Source organism: Balaenoptera musculus, chromosome 16 (genome assembly GCF_009873245.2).
Source record: "Balaenoptera musculus isolate JJ_BM4_2016_0621 chromosome 16, mBalMus1.pri.v3, whole genome shotgun sequence".
Classification (NCBI taxonomy): Eukaryota; Metazoa; Chordata; class Mammalia; order Artiodactyla; family Balaenopteridae; genus Balaenoptera; species Balaenoptera musculus.
Window position 1 is genome coordinate 64,882,681 of NC_045800.1, and position 22,657 is coordinate 64,905,337.

General features: G+C 47.5%; 1 protein-coding gene across 3 annotated transcripts in view; it reads right to left on the minus strand.

Moving 5' to 3' along the window:
• Positions 1–22,657, minus strand: part of HKDC1 (hexokinase domain containing 1) — a 68,918-nt gene that overhangs the window by 29,308 nt on the left and 16,953 nt on the right. For 2 of the 3 annotated variants that reach the window (XR_005016919.1, XM_036829627.1), the window contains 11 exons: positions 21,027–21,189; positions 15,203–15,351; positions 14,981–15,100; positions 11,225–11,320; positions 10,020–10,122; positions 7,635–7,818; positions 4,778–4,933; positions 3,438–3,671; positions 2,299–2,603; positions 543–688; positions 330–449 (listed from right to left, as the gene is read on the minus strand). Coding sequence is in view for 2 of the 3 variants with exons in the window: in XM_036829627.1 (XP_036685522.1) it covers positions 330–449; positions 543–688; positions 2,299–2,603; positions 3,438–3,671; positions 4,778–4,933; positions 7,635–7,818; positions 10,020–10,122; positions 11,225–11,320; positions 14,981–15,100; positions 15,203–15,351; positions 21,027–21,189 (1,776 nt within the window). In the remaining variant the exon portion in view is untranslated. The remainder of the gene's footprint in view (positions 1–329; positions 450–542; positions 689–2,298; positions 2,604–3,437; positions 3,672–4,777; positions 4,934–7,634; positions 7,819–10,019; positions 10,123–11,224; positions 11,321–14,980; positions 15,101–15,202; positions 15,352–21,026; positions 21,190–22,657) is intronic. The other variant, XM_036829628.1, reaches the window with a different exon arrangement.

Sequence of the window (22,657 nt, forward strand, 5' to 3'; positions counted from 1 at the left end):
GACTAAGAGTTATAACTGGCCTTAACTGGTCATTACCTCTGCTTATCTCTCGATAATATGATTTGACCTCTCTTTTAACAGTAGCCTTATCCATGTGTCCATTTATTGTATACTACACTAAATTATTTTGTAAACTTCAATCAAAGAAACGATAATAATGAAAAGGGAACACAGTAAATAGAAAAAAATTAAATGGTCCAAATTCTTGATCATGTCTCCCCAGCTGCCCTGAACCTGAGACCCCGAAATAAAATGAACAGTGACTCAGAGCTGTCTCGAGATTCCCCAGGTGTAGGAGGGAATGGGCCCACCAGGCTGGGCCGTCTTACCTTGTCAATGCTCTCCTGCCTACAGGGAAATGAGAATGTGAAGCCCAAAGGCAGCTGGGCTCCCTTGAGGCCCATGTAGTCCAGGAAGTCAGCGATGCACTGCACGATGTGGTCAAACAGCTGCAGGGAGAGAGCGGCAGTCATGCCAGGCCTGCACTGTACGGGGTGGCAGGCTGGCACCTCGGAGTGCGGAACCCCCTGCCCGGCATCTACCTCCTCGCCGGTGCCCTGCATGATCTCCAGGGGGATGGCGAAGATCTTGTTGTACATTCGCACCGACCTCCGTCCGCTTCTGATCTTCACCAGGAGGACCCGGAAGTTGGTTCCCCCCAGATCCAGGGCGAGGAACTTGCCTTTCTCTGTGGTGGAGAAAGTGGGGGCTGCATTCCACCGGCACGCACCAAGCAGGGTCTTGTGTGCAGGCATTGGGAGGAAGAGGTGATGCTGAAAGTGAGCAGATCCAGAGCCTGCCCGCCTGGGGCTCATGGGCCAAAGGGGCGTGGCGGTCACCAAGCACAGTGTCAGAGCACTGGGCAGGCACCCTGAGCCCATCTGAGGCCAGCCTGCTTTTCTTGCTGTCTGGTAAAGGCCACACATGATACTTATGCTCAGGGAGCCTCTGAGGGTGAATGCAGGCCAGGCTACCTGACTACAATGGACTCAGGAAGGTGCTTCCATCCTGTCTATATGGCCTAGAGGAACTGTTCATCCTGAGCATGAAATGATTCTTCTGTCCTGCTCTCCCCTTCCCTGGATTCTCACACCCCGACCTGACTAATAAGAAACTATATCGAGTCTGACGCCCATCACCGTCCAGGGCCCCCCAGTGCAGTGCCTCTCGGTTCTCTGACATTGCAGAGCATGTCAGTCTGTTCTGTGTGATTCCTCACCTCTCTCCCTGCCTCATTCACTCTGTTCTAGCCACACCGGTCATTTTGCTGTTCCTTGAATTTGCCAAAGACCTCACTCTCAGCCAGTTCTCTTACCCCTGATGGTGGTCTATTTTTCTTCATAGCCCTGTCATTACACGGCATCACCTGGCGTTTATTTGTTTACTGTCTGCCAGCCCAACAGAACTTAGGCTCCATAAGGGTAGGGACTGTGTTTTCTTCACTGCTCTGTTACCGTGCCTACAACAGAGCCTGACAAGTAGCATGTGCTTAATGAAACTTTGAGGAATAAAGGCAAAAGGATAAAAGTGATGAAAGAATGAATAGTTGAATAGTGTCTTTTACTGCTGTTATTCTTTTCCCCCCCAAGTAGACTCGAACAATACTGGCTCTGGAAAAGATCTTTGTTGTTGAGAGATTCCAAGTACAACTGTGTGACCTTGAGTATGTCACCTAACCTCTCTGAGTCTCAGTTTTGGCATCCATAAAATGGGAATCATTCTCTTTATATAACATACAGAGTAGCTGTGAGCACAAAATGAAATTAAATGTTCAAAAGCAAATTAAAGATATGAAGCATTTTACAAAGGTCATTAATATCTGGGTGAGACTCATGAGATTCAAAGAGGTGGAGTAACCTGTCTAAAGAACTGACCTCACTGTTTTGTGGCTCCCGTCAGACGAGCACAGAGGACCAGGAGAAAGATCAAGTATCGGAAAAGTCAGGGGCAGAAAGTGAAGAGAGAGGAGAGGAAGAGAGCCAAGCCCCAGGAGAGAAGAGAGCCAGAGAAGAGGGTGGAAGACAAGCCAGACACTCCAAGTGTCCAGATGGTAGCCCCTGGGAACAGCATCTGGGTCTTCACACACATGGAACCTAACTTAGGTATTCTTCACTGCCAGTGCCGTGGATCAACCAAAGCAAATAGATTCAGCAGAGTACTAACCTTCTACCCCAACCCTCCTCCCTCCATTCTAGACATGAACCCAAGGCTCTTGAAACAAAAGACCTAACTGGATTTAAGGAGTTTTGATACGAGCTCTGGGTGGCCCATCAGAGAAGGGAGCTGTGCATGGCCCACCTGTGCCATCTGGCATCCCGCAGACGTAGGTGGGCAGCATCTTGACCGTGGCCAGCGGGTGGGTGTCCCTCTTCAGCCCGTACTCGAGCTCAACCCGCATCTTGTCCCGAACGCCCACAAGTTGCTCTCGGGTCAGCCGGAACAAAGCCAGCACCTTGTCAATCTGCTTCCGCTGGGCCTGCACGCGGGAGGCCACTGCGGTCACCATGGCGGCCCCCTTGGTGCTGCCACTCTCCGACAGGAGGAAGCGGACGTCACAGTTCGGGACCAGTTTCCTCACCACCTTGTGCAGGCGTTTTGGGTATCTGGAGGCGGAGGGGGGATGGCAAAATATGTAAACATCATAAAGGCCCGGGCCCAGCCAATAGGAACAGACGCAGGTGTAGCAGAGGAACGGGTTCCTGGGGAGCCCTGCTGGGCCAAGGCTCACCCCTTCAGTTGCTGGATGGAGAGGGAAGATGGGGGTGACTGGGGGTAGGGACCAGGGCAGCTGGGACAGTGGAAGGGACACTTGAAAGGCTCAAAGAAGTGGTTATTTTATCACTAATATTATAAGCAGTAGGGCATGTCCACACATAATGTATTAGCTGAACATCATCTCTGCCCAAAGGGGAAGGGTTCTTTCCCCAGCTCTTCCCAGGTGTACGCACCTGACTTCCAATAACACCTCTGTTAGTCAGAGGGACTTTCGTGCTCCCTCCTTCTGGGAAATTCTCATTTCCCTGTGTCTTCCTACTGGTATCTTTCATGTGGACTTAGCAACCCCTGCCATCCTGAGTTTTCCCCATTTATAACTGGGTGTATCTTACTTTCCAATCTTACCACATAGCAAGTATTCAATAATAATGGATAGATAGATGAATAGATGGATAGACAGATGGATAAACACACGGCTTTGCTAGTCAGGCAATTGGTTTTAGCAGAATATTCCTTTAAGAATGATCCCCTAAAGCAACCCAGCCAGCTAGATGAATGTGATCTCTGAATTCACCCCTTCCCCTGTAATCTCAGAACCAGAGAAGACAGTTGGGTCCAGCAACCCAGAGAAGCAGCGTAGTTTAGAGACAAAACTGGACTCGGTTCCAAGCAGACAGACTGGACTCATTTGCAGGGGGTGTGGGCCGGCGGCCAGCACTCACTGGGGGTGGATCTTGTAGAGTGTGCCATCCATGCCCACCGTGGTCCGGAGCCGCACCAGCTTCTTGTTCTCCCGCAGGCGTGTTAGGATGGCTGCCAGGGCCGCCGCACAGAGATTGGCTGAGCGGAAGGAAACAATGGTGCAGACGTGCTGGACCGCGACGCAGTCGGCCTCTGAAGGCTCCAGGCCCAGATCCGTCAGGATCTCTCTTGTATTAGCCAGGCCTTCTTTATACCTGGCCAGGGGACAGGAATGAGAGGACCACACTTCTCCATCCCGTGCGAGTCCCCCTCAGAGAGCCAGCATTCCCACCTCTCAGGGCTGTGAAAATAAACAGGCTGGCACATAGTCATATGATAACAATGACGATTTCAACAATGATCATGGCAGCCACCATTTATTGCACACTATGTGCCAGGTGCTTGTCTAAGGACTTGACATGTGTTAACTCAGCCCTCACAACAATCCTGGGGGGAGTACTGTCATTATCCTATTGTACAGAAGAGGGATCTGAGGCACAGACAGGGTAGATAACCTGTCCACAGGCACACAGCTGGTAAGTGCAAGGGGCAGGATTTGAACTCAGGCAGTTCAATTACAGAGCCCACCCTTTTAAGCATCCTGTGCTATACTGCCTTTTACAGAAACTCAGTCTCTGCCAAGCTCTGCATAAACACAGACTCTGGGAGTCAGATGTCACCCTGTTGAACTCAGAATCCAAGCTGATCGCAAAGCTCAGGGCAATGCCAGGGTTTCTAAGCCTGAGGAACAGGATCCTGGGTCGACGGGGGCCAGCCACCATCACCAGTCAGCTCCCCACTGCACACCTTTGTGTGAGCCCCCTAATCACCAAAGCCAAAGCCAAAGCCAGTCCCTGACAGCACCAGGTAGAGAAGGTTATGGCTATAGCAGGAATTCTTAACTTGGATTCCATGCTTGGGTTTTAACAGGTCCAAGGATGCCCTGATATTATAAGCAAAATGGTGTGCAAATGTGCATTTTGGGGGTAAAGGGTCCAGAACATAAATCAGATTCTCAAAGGGGTCTGTGACCCTAAAAATGTTATGTCACCACTTCAGTGAGGAAAAAGGTAACAAAACATGAGGAGGGTGCAGACCTCTGACAGCAGAATCCCTGGCTGCTGAAACCAACAAGAAGCCACATGTGAGGCGTGGCAAGCATTGCTAATACACCTGAAGCTGCGCCCAGGTATGAAATCGTCCTGCGAAGAGGGAAGATCTGGTTCCTTCTGTGCACCACCACCATGAGCACACCACTCCTTGGTTGCCCACCCTAACCCTCTGCAGAGTCAAGGTGAAAGGGACCCTGCCAGCAGCTTACTTCTCCATGGCAGCCACGTGCCGTGTTTCAATCTTGCCCTTAATGTGGAGAGCGGAGGATTTCTCGCCGCCAAACAGGAGGCCTGCCTTGGCCATCTTCAGCAAGATGAGCCTGACGAGTTCACCTAAGTACAGGCCGCTGATCATCTTCTCAAACCTACAATTTGGTGAACAGATCAGTGGCAGCAATGCCTCTGGTTATGCAGCATCCTTTCCCAAAGCCCATGAGCCACAGCCCATGGTTTGGAGCATGAGTAGTGGAAGGGCCTCTTTACAGGTCAGGCGGCCTCAGTCCCTGTCCCAGCTTGGGGTGCCCTTGGGAGCCCACTCATCCTCTCTGAGCTACATTCTCCTCACCTATAAAAGGGGAGGACTAAACTAGAGGAAACCTAAGATTCTTTCCTGATCACAAAGTGCTTGATTCCAAAAATCTTTATCTCAAATCACCCTTGGCCATGGGGGTGCCATTCTCATATTAGGCATAAGGAATCTCAACTTCAGAGACTTCAGGTGCTTTCCCAGCATCACCAACCATAGCATGACAAATCCCAATTTCAAATGTTTCCAACTCCTACACATGTTTCTGCCCAAGAGAGAAACATGCTGTGTCTGTGAGATGGGCTTGGATAGCTCCAGAGAGGTTCTACAATAATATGGATGAAATATCCCACCAGGCTACCTACACCTGGACTCTCAGTCTGCATACAACAAGCAATTACTTACTGTTTCCCAAGTAAACTATTAAACATAATTTTTATTCTGCAAACATAAGATACAAAATCAAGGACAACTTGTTTCCTAATCAACTTTATCTATTTCATATAAAGTCTTAGAACGTTGCAGAAACAAGACAATCAAAAGAAATCCAGGTTGGGTTTCGGGGAGTGGAATTTATTTTAAGTGAAATGGATAGGACGAGGATGATAAAGTTCCCAAAATGGCACCACTTCCTTGGGCTGTGGCTGCTCTGTGTCACCAGTGAAATGGGTGTGTGCTGGGGACCAGGTGCATCCAAAGCAGAAATTTGCTCCCCAGGTATGCAATTCTAGTGTTGAGTGGTTTCTAGGAGGTACTTAAAATATTTATTCACCAGGGCTTCTTGGGAAAATGGTTGATTCCAGGGCTGGGGCTGGGAAAATGCATGGTAAGCCTAGAGCACCTTACTGTGCCAGAAAATAAGGAAGTACTTAAAGAGTGATGGAATCATGTCAAAAGGACACAGGGACTAGCTTGAAGGAGCTTCCACTGGCTAAATCTGAAAAGAATTTGAATATCAAAAGAAATATAAAAGGAAGGAATTATAACCCATTAAATTAAAAAAGAATCCATATTAGTATAAGTAGATAAATGGAGGAGATAGGAAAGCTCTTACTTATAGTAGAATAACAACTAATAACCTAGAGGGAATGATGGATCTAGAAATTCATCAATGGATGCTAAAACTAGAGAGTGAAAGTTTAATGAGAAACAGGGTATTTACATAGTCTCAAAGTATCTCTTCACCAGATACTTATTCATTATAGAGGGAATAATAATGACCTTACGGTGCTGAAACCTCTTTCATATCCTCTTAACCAAGTGATCTGAGTTAGCATCCCCAGTAACGGAACAAACAACATGTGCTTCCAGATCCGATGCCCACGGGAGGACACACACCACTTGTGTGATAGTCCTGCCAAAAATACATCGCCTGAAGCTAATCATGAGGAAACGTCAGACAAATCCAAGTTGAGGGACGTTCTGTGAAATAAATGGCTTGCATGCTGGAAGATCATGAAAACCAAACAGATATTACAGAAGATTAAAGGAGGCTAAAGAGACACGGCAGCCAACATGTAATGTGTGATCCTGGACCTGGACCAGGACAATTTTTTTTTTTCTTATAAAGGACATTAGTGGGGCAGCAGGTGAGTTTTGAATAAGATCTGTAAATTAGAGATTAGAACTGATCAAGTGTTAATTTCCTAATTTTGATAATTATACTTTAATTATATAAGAGAATGTAATTCTTTTCAGATAATACACTCTGAAGTATTTTGGGGTGAAGGGATATTATGTTTGCGATTTTAGTCTCAAATGTTCAGAAAAATAATTTTATATAGACATATGTGTATTTTATGTGTCTGTGTATATACATATACACAGAGAGAGAATGTTACTATTAGGGAATTTGAGTGAAGGGGAATTTTATACTATTTTCACTACTTTTTTGTAAGTCTGAAATTATTTTTTAAAATTGTAAGCGTTTTTTCTTTCAACACTTTTTTTTTTTTAACAAACACTTAATGAGCTGCAATAATATGTAAGATCCTATGTGTAGAAAGGAAAGGAAAATCACAGGTGTAGCCGCCTTCAGGGAGCTCAGCATACAGGTAGAGCTGAGGCAGACCCTGAACACTTATACTACAGGTGAGTGTGGGATGAGAGCAGAGAAAGGCTCGGCAAGACCTGAGACTGAGAGGGTCACACGAGGTGCTGCATGATTAGGCCTCGGAGCAGGAGGGGGCGGGGCGGAAGGGGAACACAAACGAGGAGGGTGTGCTTCCTCAGGCTGCACTGGTTTGTTCTATGGCCACTCATCCAAATGTGCCAAGAAGCCAGGACACCTAGTTCACAGCTGTATCTCCCCTACCTCCGGACTGAATTCGAATCAGGGATATGACCTACAGGAAATCACTCAATTTCCTTGGCTTTCACTTTCCTCATCTGTCCGGTGAAACTGAAATACAAGCCTTGACTCATAAACTCCCTGTGATGGATAACGAGTCACAGCTAAGAAGCCTCCCAGGTGTAAAGCGTACCTGAATAAGTGGCCATTTCCCAGTGCCGATGCCCAGATTACAGCGCAGGGTACTCACAGCTGCTTCCCGGGGTTGAGAGAGCCGAGGTCCAGCTCCCGGTCGAACTCAGTGCGGATGTCCTCCAGGGCCCCGTCGTCCCCGAAGGCCCCCCACTCGGTGTTGATGCACATCCTCCCCTCGTCACCTTCCACCAGCTCGATGTTGCTCATGTCCTCCATGTAGCACGCGTTGGTGCCGGTGCCTGGACGAGGGATCAGGGAGAAAACAGAGACGTGAGGGCTCCCAGCTGGACAAAGACAGAGGGGACTCTCAGCTGCCCAAGAGTCCTCTGAACGCATCACAAAGTGCTTTTGATCCACTCCGGGGGGCTGGTTCTCGCTGAGGGAAGCAGCTTTTGGCGAGCCGGGGAGTTCATGAGGAATAAAGCTGACATGTCAAGTCTACACTTGTCAGGGTGTTAATGGTTTGCTGTTATCAATGGAGTCAATTGTGAAGAAGTCCCTGATGAATATGTATGAAAGCTGACAGTATATTTACTAAGAGGAGGATGAGTTAACCAAACTTTGTAAATACATTTTTTAAAAAAATCACCGACCCAGAGTAATATTTTTAATCCTTTCCCTATGCTACTTAGCTTCTTCTCTATTTGATACTAAAAATATTCCTTACTCATAGCCTGCCACAAATTGTTCCTAGCATAAGCTACATCCTTATCTTTGACAGTGATTAGCTATCACATAAGAAAGCAACATGCCATATTCAAACACAAACTCACTCCAAGGAAATACCTCAAACACTTGAGTAGTGGGGAGTGGCTGCAGATAGGCACAATCTGCAGCCAGTAGGTTTGGGACCTATTGGGATAATGGAAATGTGCTAATTGGATTGTGGTGATGGTTACAAAACTCTATAAATTCACTAAAAATCATTGAATTATACAACTAAATGAGAGGATTTTATGCCTCAGTAAAGCTGTTTTTGTTTTTGTTTTTGGCCACATCGCGTGGCTTATGGGATCTTAGTTCCCCGACCAGGATCGAACCCAGGTCCCCAGCAGTGGAAACAGGGAGTCTTAACCACTGGACTGCCAGGGAATTCCCCAACAAAGCTGTTTAAAAAATTATTTTTTTTAAAGTATCTTCCCCTGGCTGATACTCTGGTGTCAGAATTTTAAAGCCAACATGAGAAATAAAAGATGTAGAGAATCAGAGTGTAATAGAATATTTGGAAAAAGCTTTTCTCAGAAAAGCACAGACACTGTTTAGGCATGGCACCCAATTGGCAGGTTACCAGACACAGTCGCTAAGACAGACACAGTGGGCAGTAGCAGATGCCATGACCGACAAGCGCCAGGCCCATCCAGAGGTGTGGGGCTCCAGAAACAGGAAGGCAGATCAAGCCCCTCCGCTGTAAAGACCCTGCCCTTTGGGAAAGTCAGGCTGAGGAGAGAGTTGGAAATTAAGAAAAAGCAATTCAGAAAACTTCCCCCAATAGTGGTAAAGGAAAAGGGAAGCTGAAGGGATGTTTGAGAACAGCCTATAAACCCGGTCCATTTGGCCTTACTGTCCCCTGCACAGCCTTCTCATGGACCCCTCCAGGAGAGCCCCTCCCAGCTCAGGTGTTGAGACCACCCACCAGACCCCACTGCTGCTGCGCTGCGGCCTCCCTGGTCCAGGTCCACATGCAGCAACGAAGGCCCAATGCAGCCAAAAAATAAATAAATTTATAATTAAAAAAAAAAATGCACATCCCACTTATCCATCCGCCACCCAAAGTCCTCCCGCGCCCTGCCTCCCCTGGGGCAAAAGCCAAAGGCCTTCCAGTGACTATGCTCCGTGTCCTAGGCCACCTGCCCAGTCCTGTCCACTCTCTCACGTGAAGGGCCTTCTACCCTCAGCCTCACTCGCTTTGATTCAGCCTTTTAGGGTTTCTCGAGCACCCCAGACTCATTCCCATCTCAGAGGCCACAGGGACTCTCTTCCTCACCAGCTCTGCTTTGCTCCCTCCTCCTCATCACTGAGGTCCCTGCTCAAATGTCACCTCTCAGCAAGGCCCGGCCTGACCACCCCACCACACTCACTCTCAGTCACATCACCCTGCTTTATATTCCTTATCATACTAACCACCACCTGAATTTATATTACTTGTTTAGGCCTTTTCGGTCTCTCACCCACCTCCGCACTGAAAGCTTCATGAGTACAGGAACCTTTGGGACTCTCACCACTGAGAATCTGATGCAGAGCACAAGGCCTGGCACACAACGGGCACTCAGTAAACACTTGTTGAATGAAGGCGTATATTAAGTTTCCATCTCCCTATGTTGCTTCTTCTAAGTAGAAAGTGCCAATAACCTTCCCACAGAATTTACTCAGAGTTCCCCGAAACGAAGCCCCAAACCAACCTCTTTCGCCCTCCTCCAAAAAGCAAGTCAAATTGAGTTACCAATGATGACACCAACTTCACAGTAGGGATCATCATAGGCGCACGTCATCATGGTCCCCACGGTGTCATTGACCAAAGCCAGGATGTCCACATCTAAATCCTGCTGGAACACAAGTCCCAGAGGGCATCAGTGGGTGGGAGGGAGGTGTTATCCCTTTATGTTTCCCCACAGAGGAAGCAAAAGCAGTGAAGGTGCCTGGTTGAGACAATCTCTAGATCCTGCCTTCTGGGCCTGCCTGTAAGGAATAAGGCCCTTGTCAAGGTTCAGGGGAGAGAAAGAGCAGTTGGGAGCTGAAGGGTGAAACTCACGCTCCTGCTCTGTGGGTGAAAGCCTCTGAGCAATGAAAATACGAGGGACCGATCACCAGGACTCCAGCCCATGTTTGAGGGACCCTGAGAAAAGCATGTTTATCCTAGGAGCAATAGCGTTTTCGGGAGAATACACCAAAGTCCTTGCCCATGGGGACATTTTAACCAGCCTCAGCCAAGTCCTCTCCGTGGGCACCACCATGGGTTTCCCGTTCTACCAAGTCAACGTGGGTTATTACACCATGGTTCCACAAGGTTTGGGGGAGCATTTTAAAGTGAAATGAAAACAATAAGAGAAAAACAAAGGATACAAAAGAACATGAGAGCAACTTTAAAGAGAAAAAAGACTGGAAGGGTATACATCAATATATTCCTCATGCTGTCAGGGTAGCAAGTCATTTGGGTTTATTTGTGTACTTCTCAGCTCTGCAAGGAGCATGTCTTGCTTTTATAGTTCTTTAAATTATCATAAAATGCATTCAACAAACAGAGATACTCAATGAGTAGAGAGTGGAGAGTGGGATCGAGAGCCAGACAGGAAAGAAAGTGACCTTTTAAGCCTCAGAGAGGAAAGGTGGCGGTTGGAGCATCACACACAGCATCAGGTCTAACCAAGACCCCCAGGGGCTGTGGCAGCTGGGGAGGCCCCAGGGAAGTGCGGGTCACCCTTCAACAGTGATCGGAACACTCTCCACATGCCAAGGCCCACAGGTGGGTTTATCCATATCGGCAGCATCTGTGCTACAGTGAGACCTTCCCTAAGATCAAATCTGTCTCTGATTCTCCTTCGAGGGCAGGCATGTAGCAGACAACCCTCCCCCACATTCTCCCCTTACCCCCGCAAGAGAAAGGGGCTACAACTGGGAGACCTCCCCACGCAGAGGTGGATTCCTTACCTTGTGTTTTCTCATAGCATTGGTCAGAGAGCTCACTACGTCTGTGCCCTGAACTCCCCGCGCCTTAAACTTCTTTGTCCATGAAAGCAGGACACCCTGGGGGAAGATTTCAGATCCAGACAAAATAAGGAAGGCACTCAGTTCTGAAAATGAGCTGCAGAAATTTCATGCTTAAAGTGTATCCCCCTGTGGTCTTCTCTTCTTTAAGCTGAATCACACCAATCCTTTCAACATTTCTCCAGAGGCCTTTTCTAATAATTTCGACATGTTTATTACTCTCATCTGAGCAGTTTAAAACATAATACATAGGGGCAGAAAGAACAATGGCTGCAGAGTCAGAACACTTAGATTCATAAGACATTGTCAAAGTCATTTAACCTCTCTGAGCCTCAGTTTACTCATCTGTAAAATGGAAACATCACTTCCCTGCCTCTGTCACAGGACTGCTCTGATAGAAGTACCGGCATATGGTAGATGCATGATGTGTGCAGAATGCCTGGTTTGCCAGGTCCACAAAGCAGAACTGACATGTTACCTTCTAAGACTCCCTCAGGGACTTCATTTCAACTTAGAAAAATAGTTCTCAATTTGCATTATCAATTATCTGCTTACAATTGGTGTTTCTCAAGAGTTTCATGTCTAACATAGCAAATAATCACAGAATTTTTCAGACTGGAAGAGAACTTGGAGATTAAGAGACTTGCCCAAGGTCACATAGTCAAGAGGAGCTGAGCCCAAACTTACTAACTCCCTGACCATCCCCACCCCCTCAGTTTATGGATAAAGCAGCCAAGCTTTAGAGAGGAAGGAAGCTGTTCCAGGTGTCACAGTGAGTGAAGGACAGAGCCCAACTGGAACACAGGTCTCTGACGCCCCCCTTCAGTGACCAGGTTTTTCCCTGCACCACAGCGCTACCTAGTGGTAGCTCTAAATTCTGCCCTCATGGGCTATGGTAACATCCCTGCCCCACCAGACAGAGGAGTGAGAGATTGTAGGGTGGTGTCCCCCCAAAAAGGATGCTAGGGACAATGTGGGACCTGTTGGGGGGAGTATATATGGGGCAGTGGGGAATAAATGCAAATGATATACTGTTAAGTGAAAAAAAAGCTGTACATACAACTACATATTTTTAAATTACACATACAGTATAACACCAGTATTTAATATAGATATGACTGGAAGGAAAACCCAACAATTCTAGTAGGGCGTATCTCTGAAGGTTGGGATTAGAGGAGATTTCTATTTTCTTCTTTAAACTTTTCAGTTCCTACCCTCTTTCCTCTCTCTTCTTTTTCCTACCTTGAAAAAGTATTACCATTTTATCATCAGAAACACACACACACACACACAAAGAAATTTCTCTTTGGCTAAGACTTTTCCGTTCCCTCACTTAAACAAACAAAACAACAGCAACAACAAAGTGACATCCTCCTTTAATTCCAATGCCCTGATCTTCTTTAATCATTTTTTAGTTTTACAAAGAATCCCCCTTAGCCATACCTCCTCATAAGAAGTCTTCCCCTTCCCACCTCCTTCTGCACTTACATGGCTCATCAGACTCCACCTTCTCCAAAGCCCTAATTTTCATGTCACAAATCTACATCTGCAGCAGAATCACAGTTAAACAGCTATGCCCACTCTCGGTTATTATTACTAACGCATTTCCTTGTGGCTGAAGCTTTTCTACTTCAGACTTCACTGAAAGGCAGCTTGGGAGGAAATTTTATAAAATGCAGGTAATTCAACTAGACTTTGAAGAGAAAAAGGTTTTCCCTTCCTCGATATAATCAAGCCACCCTTGCCTCGTTTAAATGTCGTCTGAAAACCCTCATTGGGATACAACACAAAATGGGTTAAAATGCTTTCAGGCACCTGCTGGCATTTTAAACAACATTCTAGACCTGTGTCTTTTTGGAAAGTCAGTGTGGTCAGGGAGTTTGTGAGCTTGGGCTGAGCCATTCTGGGCTGTGTGGCCTTGGGTAAGTCTCTTAACCTCTCTGAACTGCATTTTCTCAAATATAAAGTGGAAATAATTATATCTCCCTCATATGATTGCTTTGGGATTTAAATGAGGTTATACACATAAAGAGTTCATCATAGTGCAAGACACAGTGTCAAAATCTGAGATACAGTCTATCATCATCACCATCATCATCATCATCATCATCTTCCTTCTTCTTGAGGTCTCTGTTCCTAAGCTCAAATAAGAGGTGTTTAACTATTTGGTGAATTGAGGCCTGATTCCTGACTCCTCCCACTTCTCCTACTGACTCGGGGGAACTCTGCTCTTCCAGTCTGCAAACACAAGCAAAGCTCCACCTGGCCTCTTCTAACATTCCCTGAAACCTTCTTCACACTATTTTTTTCCAATTCTTTCTCAAGAAAATAATTAAAAAGTAAACCTCAGCCCATCTCCCATATAGATAGATGATGGCAAATTTCCATTCAACGGAATCCAATAAATGATTGATTGCACCTTTCAATTGTCAGATACTTATCAAATAGTTATTAAATATAAGACATTGTGCTAGAGACCCTGGGGATGGAGAGGAAGAACAATATAAAATAGTGCCTGCCCTCCAGAAATATCTGTGGAATTGGGCGACAAGGTACAAAAGAATGAAGAGACAAGTTGTATAGGGACAATTGTCAAAACCTTGCAGCTACCATTGATCCACCAGGCACAGTGCTCAGCGCATTACAGATGCTTCGTCTAAGCTTCACCTCAGCCCAGCAAGTACATATTATCCTTGTTTTACAGATAAGAAAACAAGGGACCCAAGAAGTTAAGTAACTTGCCCAGGGGACACAACTTGTTCTGAGCCAGGATTCAAAGCCAGGTCTGTGGAACGTGAAAACCCATTCCCTTTCCACTATCCCATTAACAATAAGCGGCTCAAGCCAACAATATCAAACACATCCCAAGTCAAGGTGGTCCCTGAATTGACTATGAGTTGGGTGTCATGACCAGTCTGTGCAGCAGGAGCTCACAGACCACCACCCCAGGCAGGAGTGGCCTGGGGAGACCTGACTTGTGACAATAACCCCCTGGCCCCAGAAAGCTCATTGCCCTTTTATATGGCCCCTTGTTTATTGTCACAGATTCACGCAAGATCAGCTTTGCCTTCTGCCTGTTTACAAATTGAAAATCTGAGGCACACAGAGATGGATTACCGGAGACTCCAGCTGGCTAGTGGCACAGCTGAGACTATACATCCCAGGCGCTGGGTCTGCTCGGTAACACTGTCACTCCAATGACCCCACTTCAGTCCTCCTCCTCAGCGCTCACTGTAGAGGGAGACTCCCCAAGTCTTCCTCCTCTTATTCTAGTTAGCTGTGTCAATGCTTCTGAGAGTGGTCGCCAGACCAGCAGCATTCGTATCACCCGGTAATCTATTAGAAATACAAATCTAAGGCCCCACTGATTAAGAAACTCCTGCATGGGGCCCAGCAATCTGTGTTTAACAAACCCTCCAGGGATTCCGATGCAACCGAGGTCTGAGAACCACTGAGCTTGGTGGTGAAAACCATGTCGTTCCCTGTGCTGTGCCCCTAGGACACAGTGTAAAATCAAGGCGGCCATGTTAACATATTCCCTGCCTCACAATTCCACCTCACTGTTTAAAAAAAAAGAAAAAACAAACAAGAAAACTCCTGCTGATCTCTCCTGTTCCCAGCCTGACCCCTGCACGTGCCATTCTCCAGCCCCAAACCCAAATCCTATCCAGCTCCTTCCCTCCCTTGCACCAGCCTTACCTCTTCTAATTTAGTCTGTTTGCAGGGAAAAGAAAAGGTTAGGCCAAGAGGTAATTTCTTCCGCATCAGCTCTTTGGTTTTCATGAAATCTGCCAGACAGTCAGCTACGTATTCAAACAGCTGCAGAGAAGAGAAAGCACAGGACACGGGGCTAAGGCACGGTCACCCAGGAACTTGATGCCAAGGCCTTCCCCCACCTTCACAGAGCCCCTGCCCTGCTACCTCTGTGCCATTCCCTCGGATAATTTCATTCGGTGTTGGGTAGAACTGACTCTCCATCTGGACATTTCGTTTCCCCTCTTCGGAGACTTGCACCTTCAAGACTCGAAACTTAGATCCTCCAAGATCCAGGGAAAGAAACTCCCCGTTTTCTATTAAAAAACAAAGCCAAAAAAGTTATCATTTATTGAGGGTCTGCTAAATAGCAAGCTCTGCATTCGAAGTTGGAACTGTAATAAATGTCATGAAGTCTCATAACCACCCCACAAGCCAGGTATCATTATGCCCACGTGCCAAGACTCCAGAAGTGTGCCCGTTGATTTGTGCCCTCCAAGGGGCAAAGCTGGGGTGTGACCCAAGTCTGCCTGCCTCTGCAGCCTCAGCCCTGCCCACTGGGCCATCCCGTAGGGAATAAACGTGTTCATCTGGAGAGGGCAAATGTGAACTCCCTTCACACAGGTGGTGTTAGAAATGGGCCTTGACAGTGGAGCTTATTCTAGCCCGCCACAACCCCGGCAACCAGGAGGAGAGAGCTGATACTCCGGGAAACGGGCAAACGGCAGAAAAGGCAGGGGGAGTGCAGGGAGGAGAAAGCAGCCCCATACGCGCCTCAGTCTTATGAGCAGAGAGGAGACACTCCAGGAGGGAAAGGAGACGAGAACCAAATGCTGGTCCTTAAGGAGCCAAGGATGCTTAATATTTTGGGCCAGAGCCACTCCAAAAGGAGAAAAATGTAACCTGACCGAGTCCAGTATAAGACAGATGCTATTAATAAAAAGGTGGAAATGACACATGTGTTGGGGTGAGGCAGCCCACCCTGATGACTTCAACTCAGATTCCAGCCAGAGCTCCTGCCTAGGACCCTGCCAGTATCTTCAGCATCAGCCACAGATATGGGATGGGAACTCATGTGTGCAAACCCTTGAACCAACAAGTCTTTGTATAGAATTATCTGTGCTGGAAAAGTGGCTGCATGTACCAGGCATGCTTCATGACATATGGCCAAGGCACGTGTAAGTGAAACTCCGTGACCACAAATCTGGTCACCCAAGTGGCCTTTCTTTGGTACCATGTGACCCTAAACACAGCTGCATGAATCTAAGGAACCAGCTGGCCATTCAGATTCACTCCTTGTGAAATGTGAAATAAAACATAGAGGGAAATTGCTAGTAAGTGGTAAAAGCTGAAGTGGAAGCATCCCAAACATCAGAGGTCAGCTGGGTAGCCAAGGTGGCCACATGTATGTAGGCTGAAACCGTGGAGGAAAATTCCTAAGTTCCAGTTCCCTTGAAGCCTGAGTGTACCACGGTTCCTGCCCTCAGATTCCCACAAGGTCCTGTGTGTCTCCCTTTTGGGTTTATGTGTCCTTGTACTACAAGCCTCCTTTCCTGACCTGCCTTGACTGGGTTTCTCTGTTCCTAGCAATCAAGGAACTAGTGGCAAGCCCTCCCAATGGCGTGGAGCACCGCTCTTCAAACTTTAATGTGCATGTAAATCACCCAAGAGTTTTGTTAACATGCAGACGATGATTCAGTGGAGGTGAGGCCTGAGATTTTACATTTCTAAACAAGCTGCTGCTGCAGGTCCGTGGAACAAGGTTTAGAGTCCTCATTTACAGACCCAGCCAGCTGGATATTTTGCTTTTGTGGAGATTTCTGGAAAGCAAGATTCTTATCTCCCTAGATCAGCCCTGAAAGGAACCTGATGGAGCCATTTATTCAGGGAGGGACTCCAAGGACCTAATCCTGTGCAACTTTATTAGCACTCATCATGTACCAAGCAAGAGATGCTTTCACAGGTGTTATCACAGGTGTTGCACAGGAAAGAGGGTAGATCACACGATCCACGTACGTATGAACATTTACTGAGCACTGACTTTGTGGCAAGTGACATGCCAGGTGCTAGGGATGCCAAGATGAAAGACTGTGGGCCCCCTGGGAAGCCCATCAGAAATACAGGCAAGTAAATAAACCATTTCCACACAGTAGGGCACGTGCTCTGATTGTGGGAAGCACAAGGAGCAGTGTCTAAATCAGAGCAGGAGTCAACACCCCAGAGGAAGTGGTACAGAGCTGAGTGATGAAGAGAGCGAGTCAGCCAGCCAGACAGAGGCGAGCAGGGGTCCAGGGAGAGGAGGCCATGAGCAAAGGAATGAGATTGCCTGGGGCGGGAAAGGTCTGCACTTTTGAGCAGGAGGGACGTGTGACAGAAATGAGACTGGCAGGCAGTCTCAGGTTAAATTAGGAAGGATTTGGAAAAGCCACCCCACCTCCAAGAAATTTGGGATTTATCCAGAAGGTGAGGGGGAGCCACAGAAAGATTTTAAGAAAGATTTTAACCAAGACCTGATTGAGATGTTGGGAAAACGCCTCTGACACCAACCAGGATAGATTGGAGGATTTTAATAAAAACCGCACGGTGTGATCCCTTCTGTGACTCTGACACAGAGAAAGGACTCATTGGACCCCAGGGAAAGGAGGACCTGCCTAGAAGAAGAGGGCAACAGCGGCAGGGGGGCCATCAGGATCTTTACGGTGATTATTAAGATCATTATGACCTCTCATCATGGGGCTGTAATGTACAGCTTGGTGACCATAGTTAATAATACTGTATTGCATATTGGAAAGTTGCTAAGAGAGATCTTAAAAGTTCTCATCACAAGAAAAAAAAATTTGTAACCGTGTGTGCTGATGGATGTAACTCGACTTTCTGTTGCAATCTTGTCGTAATATATACAAATATTGATCAGTATGTTGTACACCTGAAACTAATGTTATATGTCAATTGTCACAGTTTTAAAAAATAAAAAGAATACTAATTTTTAAAAAGAGAAATGATCTTTCAAGGAGGTGAGGTGTCCTTGAGAATCCACCAGCTGTAGACGATCCTCCAGTGACCTTTCAGGGGCTCCAGGCAGCCGTGGACGCCAGGGGTTTCCTTCTCCTAAGCCATTGCCAGGGCTTGTGCTCCGGCTCCTTCCCCACTCCCTAGTGCAGCATCTCCCAAAGGCGCGGGAGGACTGAACGTGTATATTCCTGGAGATTCACCATCTCCAGGGGGAGAGGCCTGAGAAGCCATATGTTTAGGAATCGTCCCAGGTGAGTCTTATGCTCAGGCAAGTGCGGGACCCCTGTCCTAATGCAGACCCCTGAGCCCATCAGCTGACAACATTGGGGCTCCTGGGCTCAACCTGCAAGGCTCACCCTCCGGGAGGCCTAGGGGGCTGCCTGGAGACAGAGGCCAAGAAGAGAGGCAGCTGGGATGGGGCCTAAAGAACCACTGTCACCTTCTAATCACAAGATGGGCACTTCCTGTCCCCCTTCCCTGGTGACTGGTAGAAGAGAAGGCACAAACGATAACCATGCTTTTAAGGCACTTGGAAGAACAGTCAACTGCTGCTCCCTGACTGACAGGCTGGGAGGTAACTAAGGCTCAATCAGGTTACCCCCTCTCTCAGGGAGGTTCAGATGAAAGGAGGGGAAACTAGAGAGTAGGCAAACTCAAAAGGATTTCTCTGGAAATTGAATACATTTCTGAAATGGAGGCCCCAAGAGACGAGGATATAATTATGAAATCATACCACCAGCTCCCAGGAGCTCTGTAGGACTTGGGACATTTTGAATAGTTGAGAGCATTCCTTCCACATGACCTCATCTGATCCTAACGACCCTACAAGTTGGTGGGACAAACTGGCCATGTCCCTTTTACTAATGAGGACATGAGTACAGTGGTTCTGGGACTTAACAAGGTCACCTGGCTCCACAGGGACTCTGGGCCCAGGGACCTCACTGCAGCAGGATCACTGGTGAGATTTATTGTGTGATGAGAGGCTCTAAGGAGACAGTGAAGAAAGGAGGTGGCGTCTCCTGGCCTGAGGAGGACGCAATTTCTAAAACTTGGTCGGTTTCACTTCCAAACCTTCCTGAAGCAGCTGGGGTCGGGAAGGCACACCTGGCCAGCAGCCTCACACCATCAAAGTCCACTTTCCCTTGCTTCTGGGGACACACCTCTACAAGAGGAACCAAAGCACCAAAAGCCAGGAGGACTCTGACCTGGGGCTCCCTCCCTCACACACCTCATGATTCAGGTGCTTCCTCGGAATGCCCCAGATGATCTATCAAGGACACAGTCCCCACAGCATTCTCAAAGAGCAGTGTCAGAACTCAGCAGAGATTTCAAAGCAGGACTGTCTCTCTCCACAGCCTGTGTTCCTCCATGGTGGTACACCGCCCACTACACAACCGCCACCAGCAAGGGAACGGGTCTTTCCCATCACAGTTCCCAGTTCTCACACGGCAGAGCCAAGCTACTTGGGCCCAGGCATTGTCCCAGAGGGGCCCAAAGCCCGCTAATCCGATCAAAGGTCCCTGCTCCTTCAAGAGCCCCAAAGCCCCTGCTGGAGCTTGGCTGCAGAACTGGGGCCCTGACATTGAGGAAGCCCCTTGGTCCTCACTGTGCTCATCTGACCTGAGGATAAGAGTCACACCATGGGGTTCTTATGGGGATTGTATGAGACAGTGAGTCCCTAGCACCGCATGACCGTAATAGGTGCCTGGTAGATACCAGTTCCTTTCCCTCCTATGGCTTTACCCAGAGGCTGAGAGTGAAGGAGTTTGATGGAACCTCATAGATTCCCTCCAGAGGTCTCTAGGCTGTGGTAAGCAACATAATGGCTCTCCCAAGATGTTTACATTGTAATCCCCAGATCCTATGGATATGTTAGGTTATGTAACAAAGGGGAATCAAGGTTGCAGATAGAATCAGAATTGTTCATGAGTTGACCTTGAGGTTGGGAGATTATGCTGGATTATCTGAGTGGGCCTATGTAATCACAGGGCTTTTAAATGTGGAAGAGGGAGGCAGAAGGGTCAGAGTCAGAGATTTGAAAATGCTACACTGGGGCTTGAAGATGGAAAGGGGCATGAGCCAAGGAATGCAGGTGGCCTCTAGAAGCTGGAAAAGGCAAGGAAACAGGTTCTTCCCCAGAGCCTCCAGAAGGAATGCAGCTCTGCCAACAGCTTGGTTATAGCCCAGGGAGACCCACTGCAAACTTCTGACCTCCAGAGTTGTAAGAAAATTAATTTGTGTTGTTTAAAGCTGCTAAGTTTGTGCTAACTTATTACAGCAGCAGTAGAAAGCACATTTTACAGATAGAAAAATTAAGGCTAAACATTTTGCCAAAGGTCACTGAGATATGACAGAGGTGGGCCTAGAACCTAGGTTTCTTCAATTATTATTTAATATTTTTGCCACTATGTCACACTATCTTCCACTACTTCCTATCTATAGTCTAGAATCTAGATACCTAGGAGTGAAATGCCATTTACTATCCATTCTACAAATATTTCAGGCCTAGTATGCATCAAGCACTATGCAGCGCTCAGAGCGCTGTGGTGAAGAAGACACAGACCCTGCCCTCAGGGACTGTTGGTCCAGTGGGGAGACATTCATACACAGCAGGGTGACAGGCGCTCTGATAAGAACCTAATCCAGCATGGGGATGCTTCCAGATGGAGGCAGTAACCTCTACACTGAGATGGAAAAGCCAAGCTGGTGTTCATAAGGGGAAGAGTGTTGGGATTCTCCAACAGGAGAGGGAACAGAGTGTGTAGGGCTAAGGCAGGCAGGGAAGAAACAAGGTGCATTTGAACTTTGGCTCAAAACTTTTGGTACCGAGCATGACTGAAGCATAGAGAGTCGGGGGGTGGGGGGATGTGGAGAGAGGGCTGGAGAGGTAAGCCAGGGAACAGGAGCAAACTTCAGTTACCCATCAGCCAAGAGGGAACCAGGGGGATCAGGGTCCCTGGCAGCCCCCAGTCCCACTCACCTGAGCCATCTGGAATGGCCCTGACAAAGGTGGGCAGCATCTTCACTGACGCTGTGGGGTTGGTGTCCTTCCCCAGGCCCTTCTGCATCTCAGCCTGGAACCGAGCCATGATGTCCAAAAGGGTCTCATCGGAGAGCCGCATGTGATACAGGAACCTGTCCACCTGGAACAGATAGCAGAGTGATCAGGGTTGGCAGCGGGGACACCTGCCCTCCATTCAAGGCTGTAAATTCCCACTCCAGGCATGAAGCTGCATTCCTGACTCGGGACAGCTTCTTGATGTGGATTCCCAAAGGTCCCTTGCCTGACCACTCATCAAGCTGGGGAGTTAGAACAGAAGGGAATGGAAAGCCAGGGAGGTGGGGACTTATTCCTCTGAAAAACAAGCTCTGAGGAAAAAATGATTCCCCCATTTTTCTGATGGGACAATGGAGGGGCAAAAATGAAGGATTCAATTTCTAATTCCCGGTTCAAGGCCCTCACCGTTGTCCTATTGCCTCTCCTCTGGAAAAAACTAGCTATAGCTTGAACCTCAAATTCCTAAACATGGAAGCTTTCTTTTGTGCAATGATAACAATATATATTCACACGTTTCCCCTTGTTTATGGGCCGCTAGGAAGATCAGAGCTAAATTCAGTTTCCAAGTGCAACCTCTAAAGTCCAGTGCTTTTAAATTTCCATTTTGTTTTTAACTGAGGTTGTTTTGACTAAGATGAAGTTTAATTTTTAAAGCCAGATCAAATTGCTATTGGAAATGAGTGCATGTCACTCAAGTAACCAGAAAATTGGGACAAAGGGCCGCTACCCCAGTGGAGGGAAGATGTAAAAATTACTATTGCTGGGCACAGTTCATTTGAAGGTAGTAAGTCACATCATATTACCTTCCTCCCCATGCTAACGCTAATCACTTGGTGGTGGCAGCCTAGATTCCCAGGGCTCGCTGGGATGGAGTATCAGGAGGAGGGACAGTGGCATAGGTACCCTGTATTGCCACCCTGCTTTATCTACTGAACAGCCTCTCTATTCATCCAGGTCACAAGGAGGCTTCATCTTGGCACATTCCTGCAGGAATTGCTCTCCCACACTTTTATCTAAGGCTAAGAACATTTGTTGCAGTATACAAAGTGCTTTCATGTATGTCACCTCATCTAACCTCCAAGACATCCATTTGAGGCAGTCAGATAAGGCCAAATTATTGCTCCTAATTGAGAGATGGGGACTCCAAGGCTCAGAGCCATTAAGCAGCATTAGGAGGAGAGCCATCGGTAAGTGGCAGCCCTGGGACTATAATGCAGTCTCCATATTCCTCGCTCCATGGCCTGGTTTTGCTTCACAGCTTTGTGCAGGACCCACAAGCCCAACAGACAAGTTATACCAAAGTCCAGGGGTCACATGACCTTTATCATAAGACAGGTACCCAGTCATCAGCCAGGCCTAGAGGCCAGGCATCCCAGTTCAGTCCAGGGCCAGTATGGAGTCCTAAGCCAGTGAAGTGGTCCATGGCTCCAGGGGCTTGGGGGCCAGTGAGAGGCCAGAAAACCATCAGAGAGCCATTAACAAAAGAGGACAATTGGGCTTTCAGCATATTTGAGAAGATAGGATGGAACCAGGTCATGCTTCATTAAGGGCTT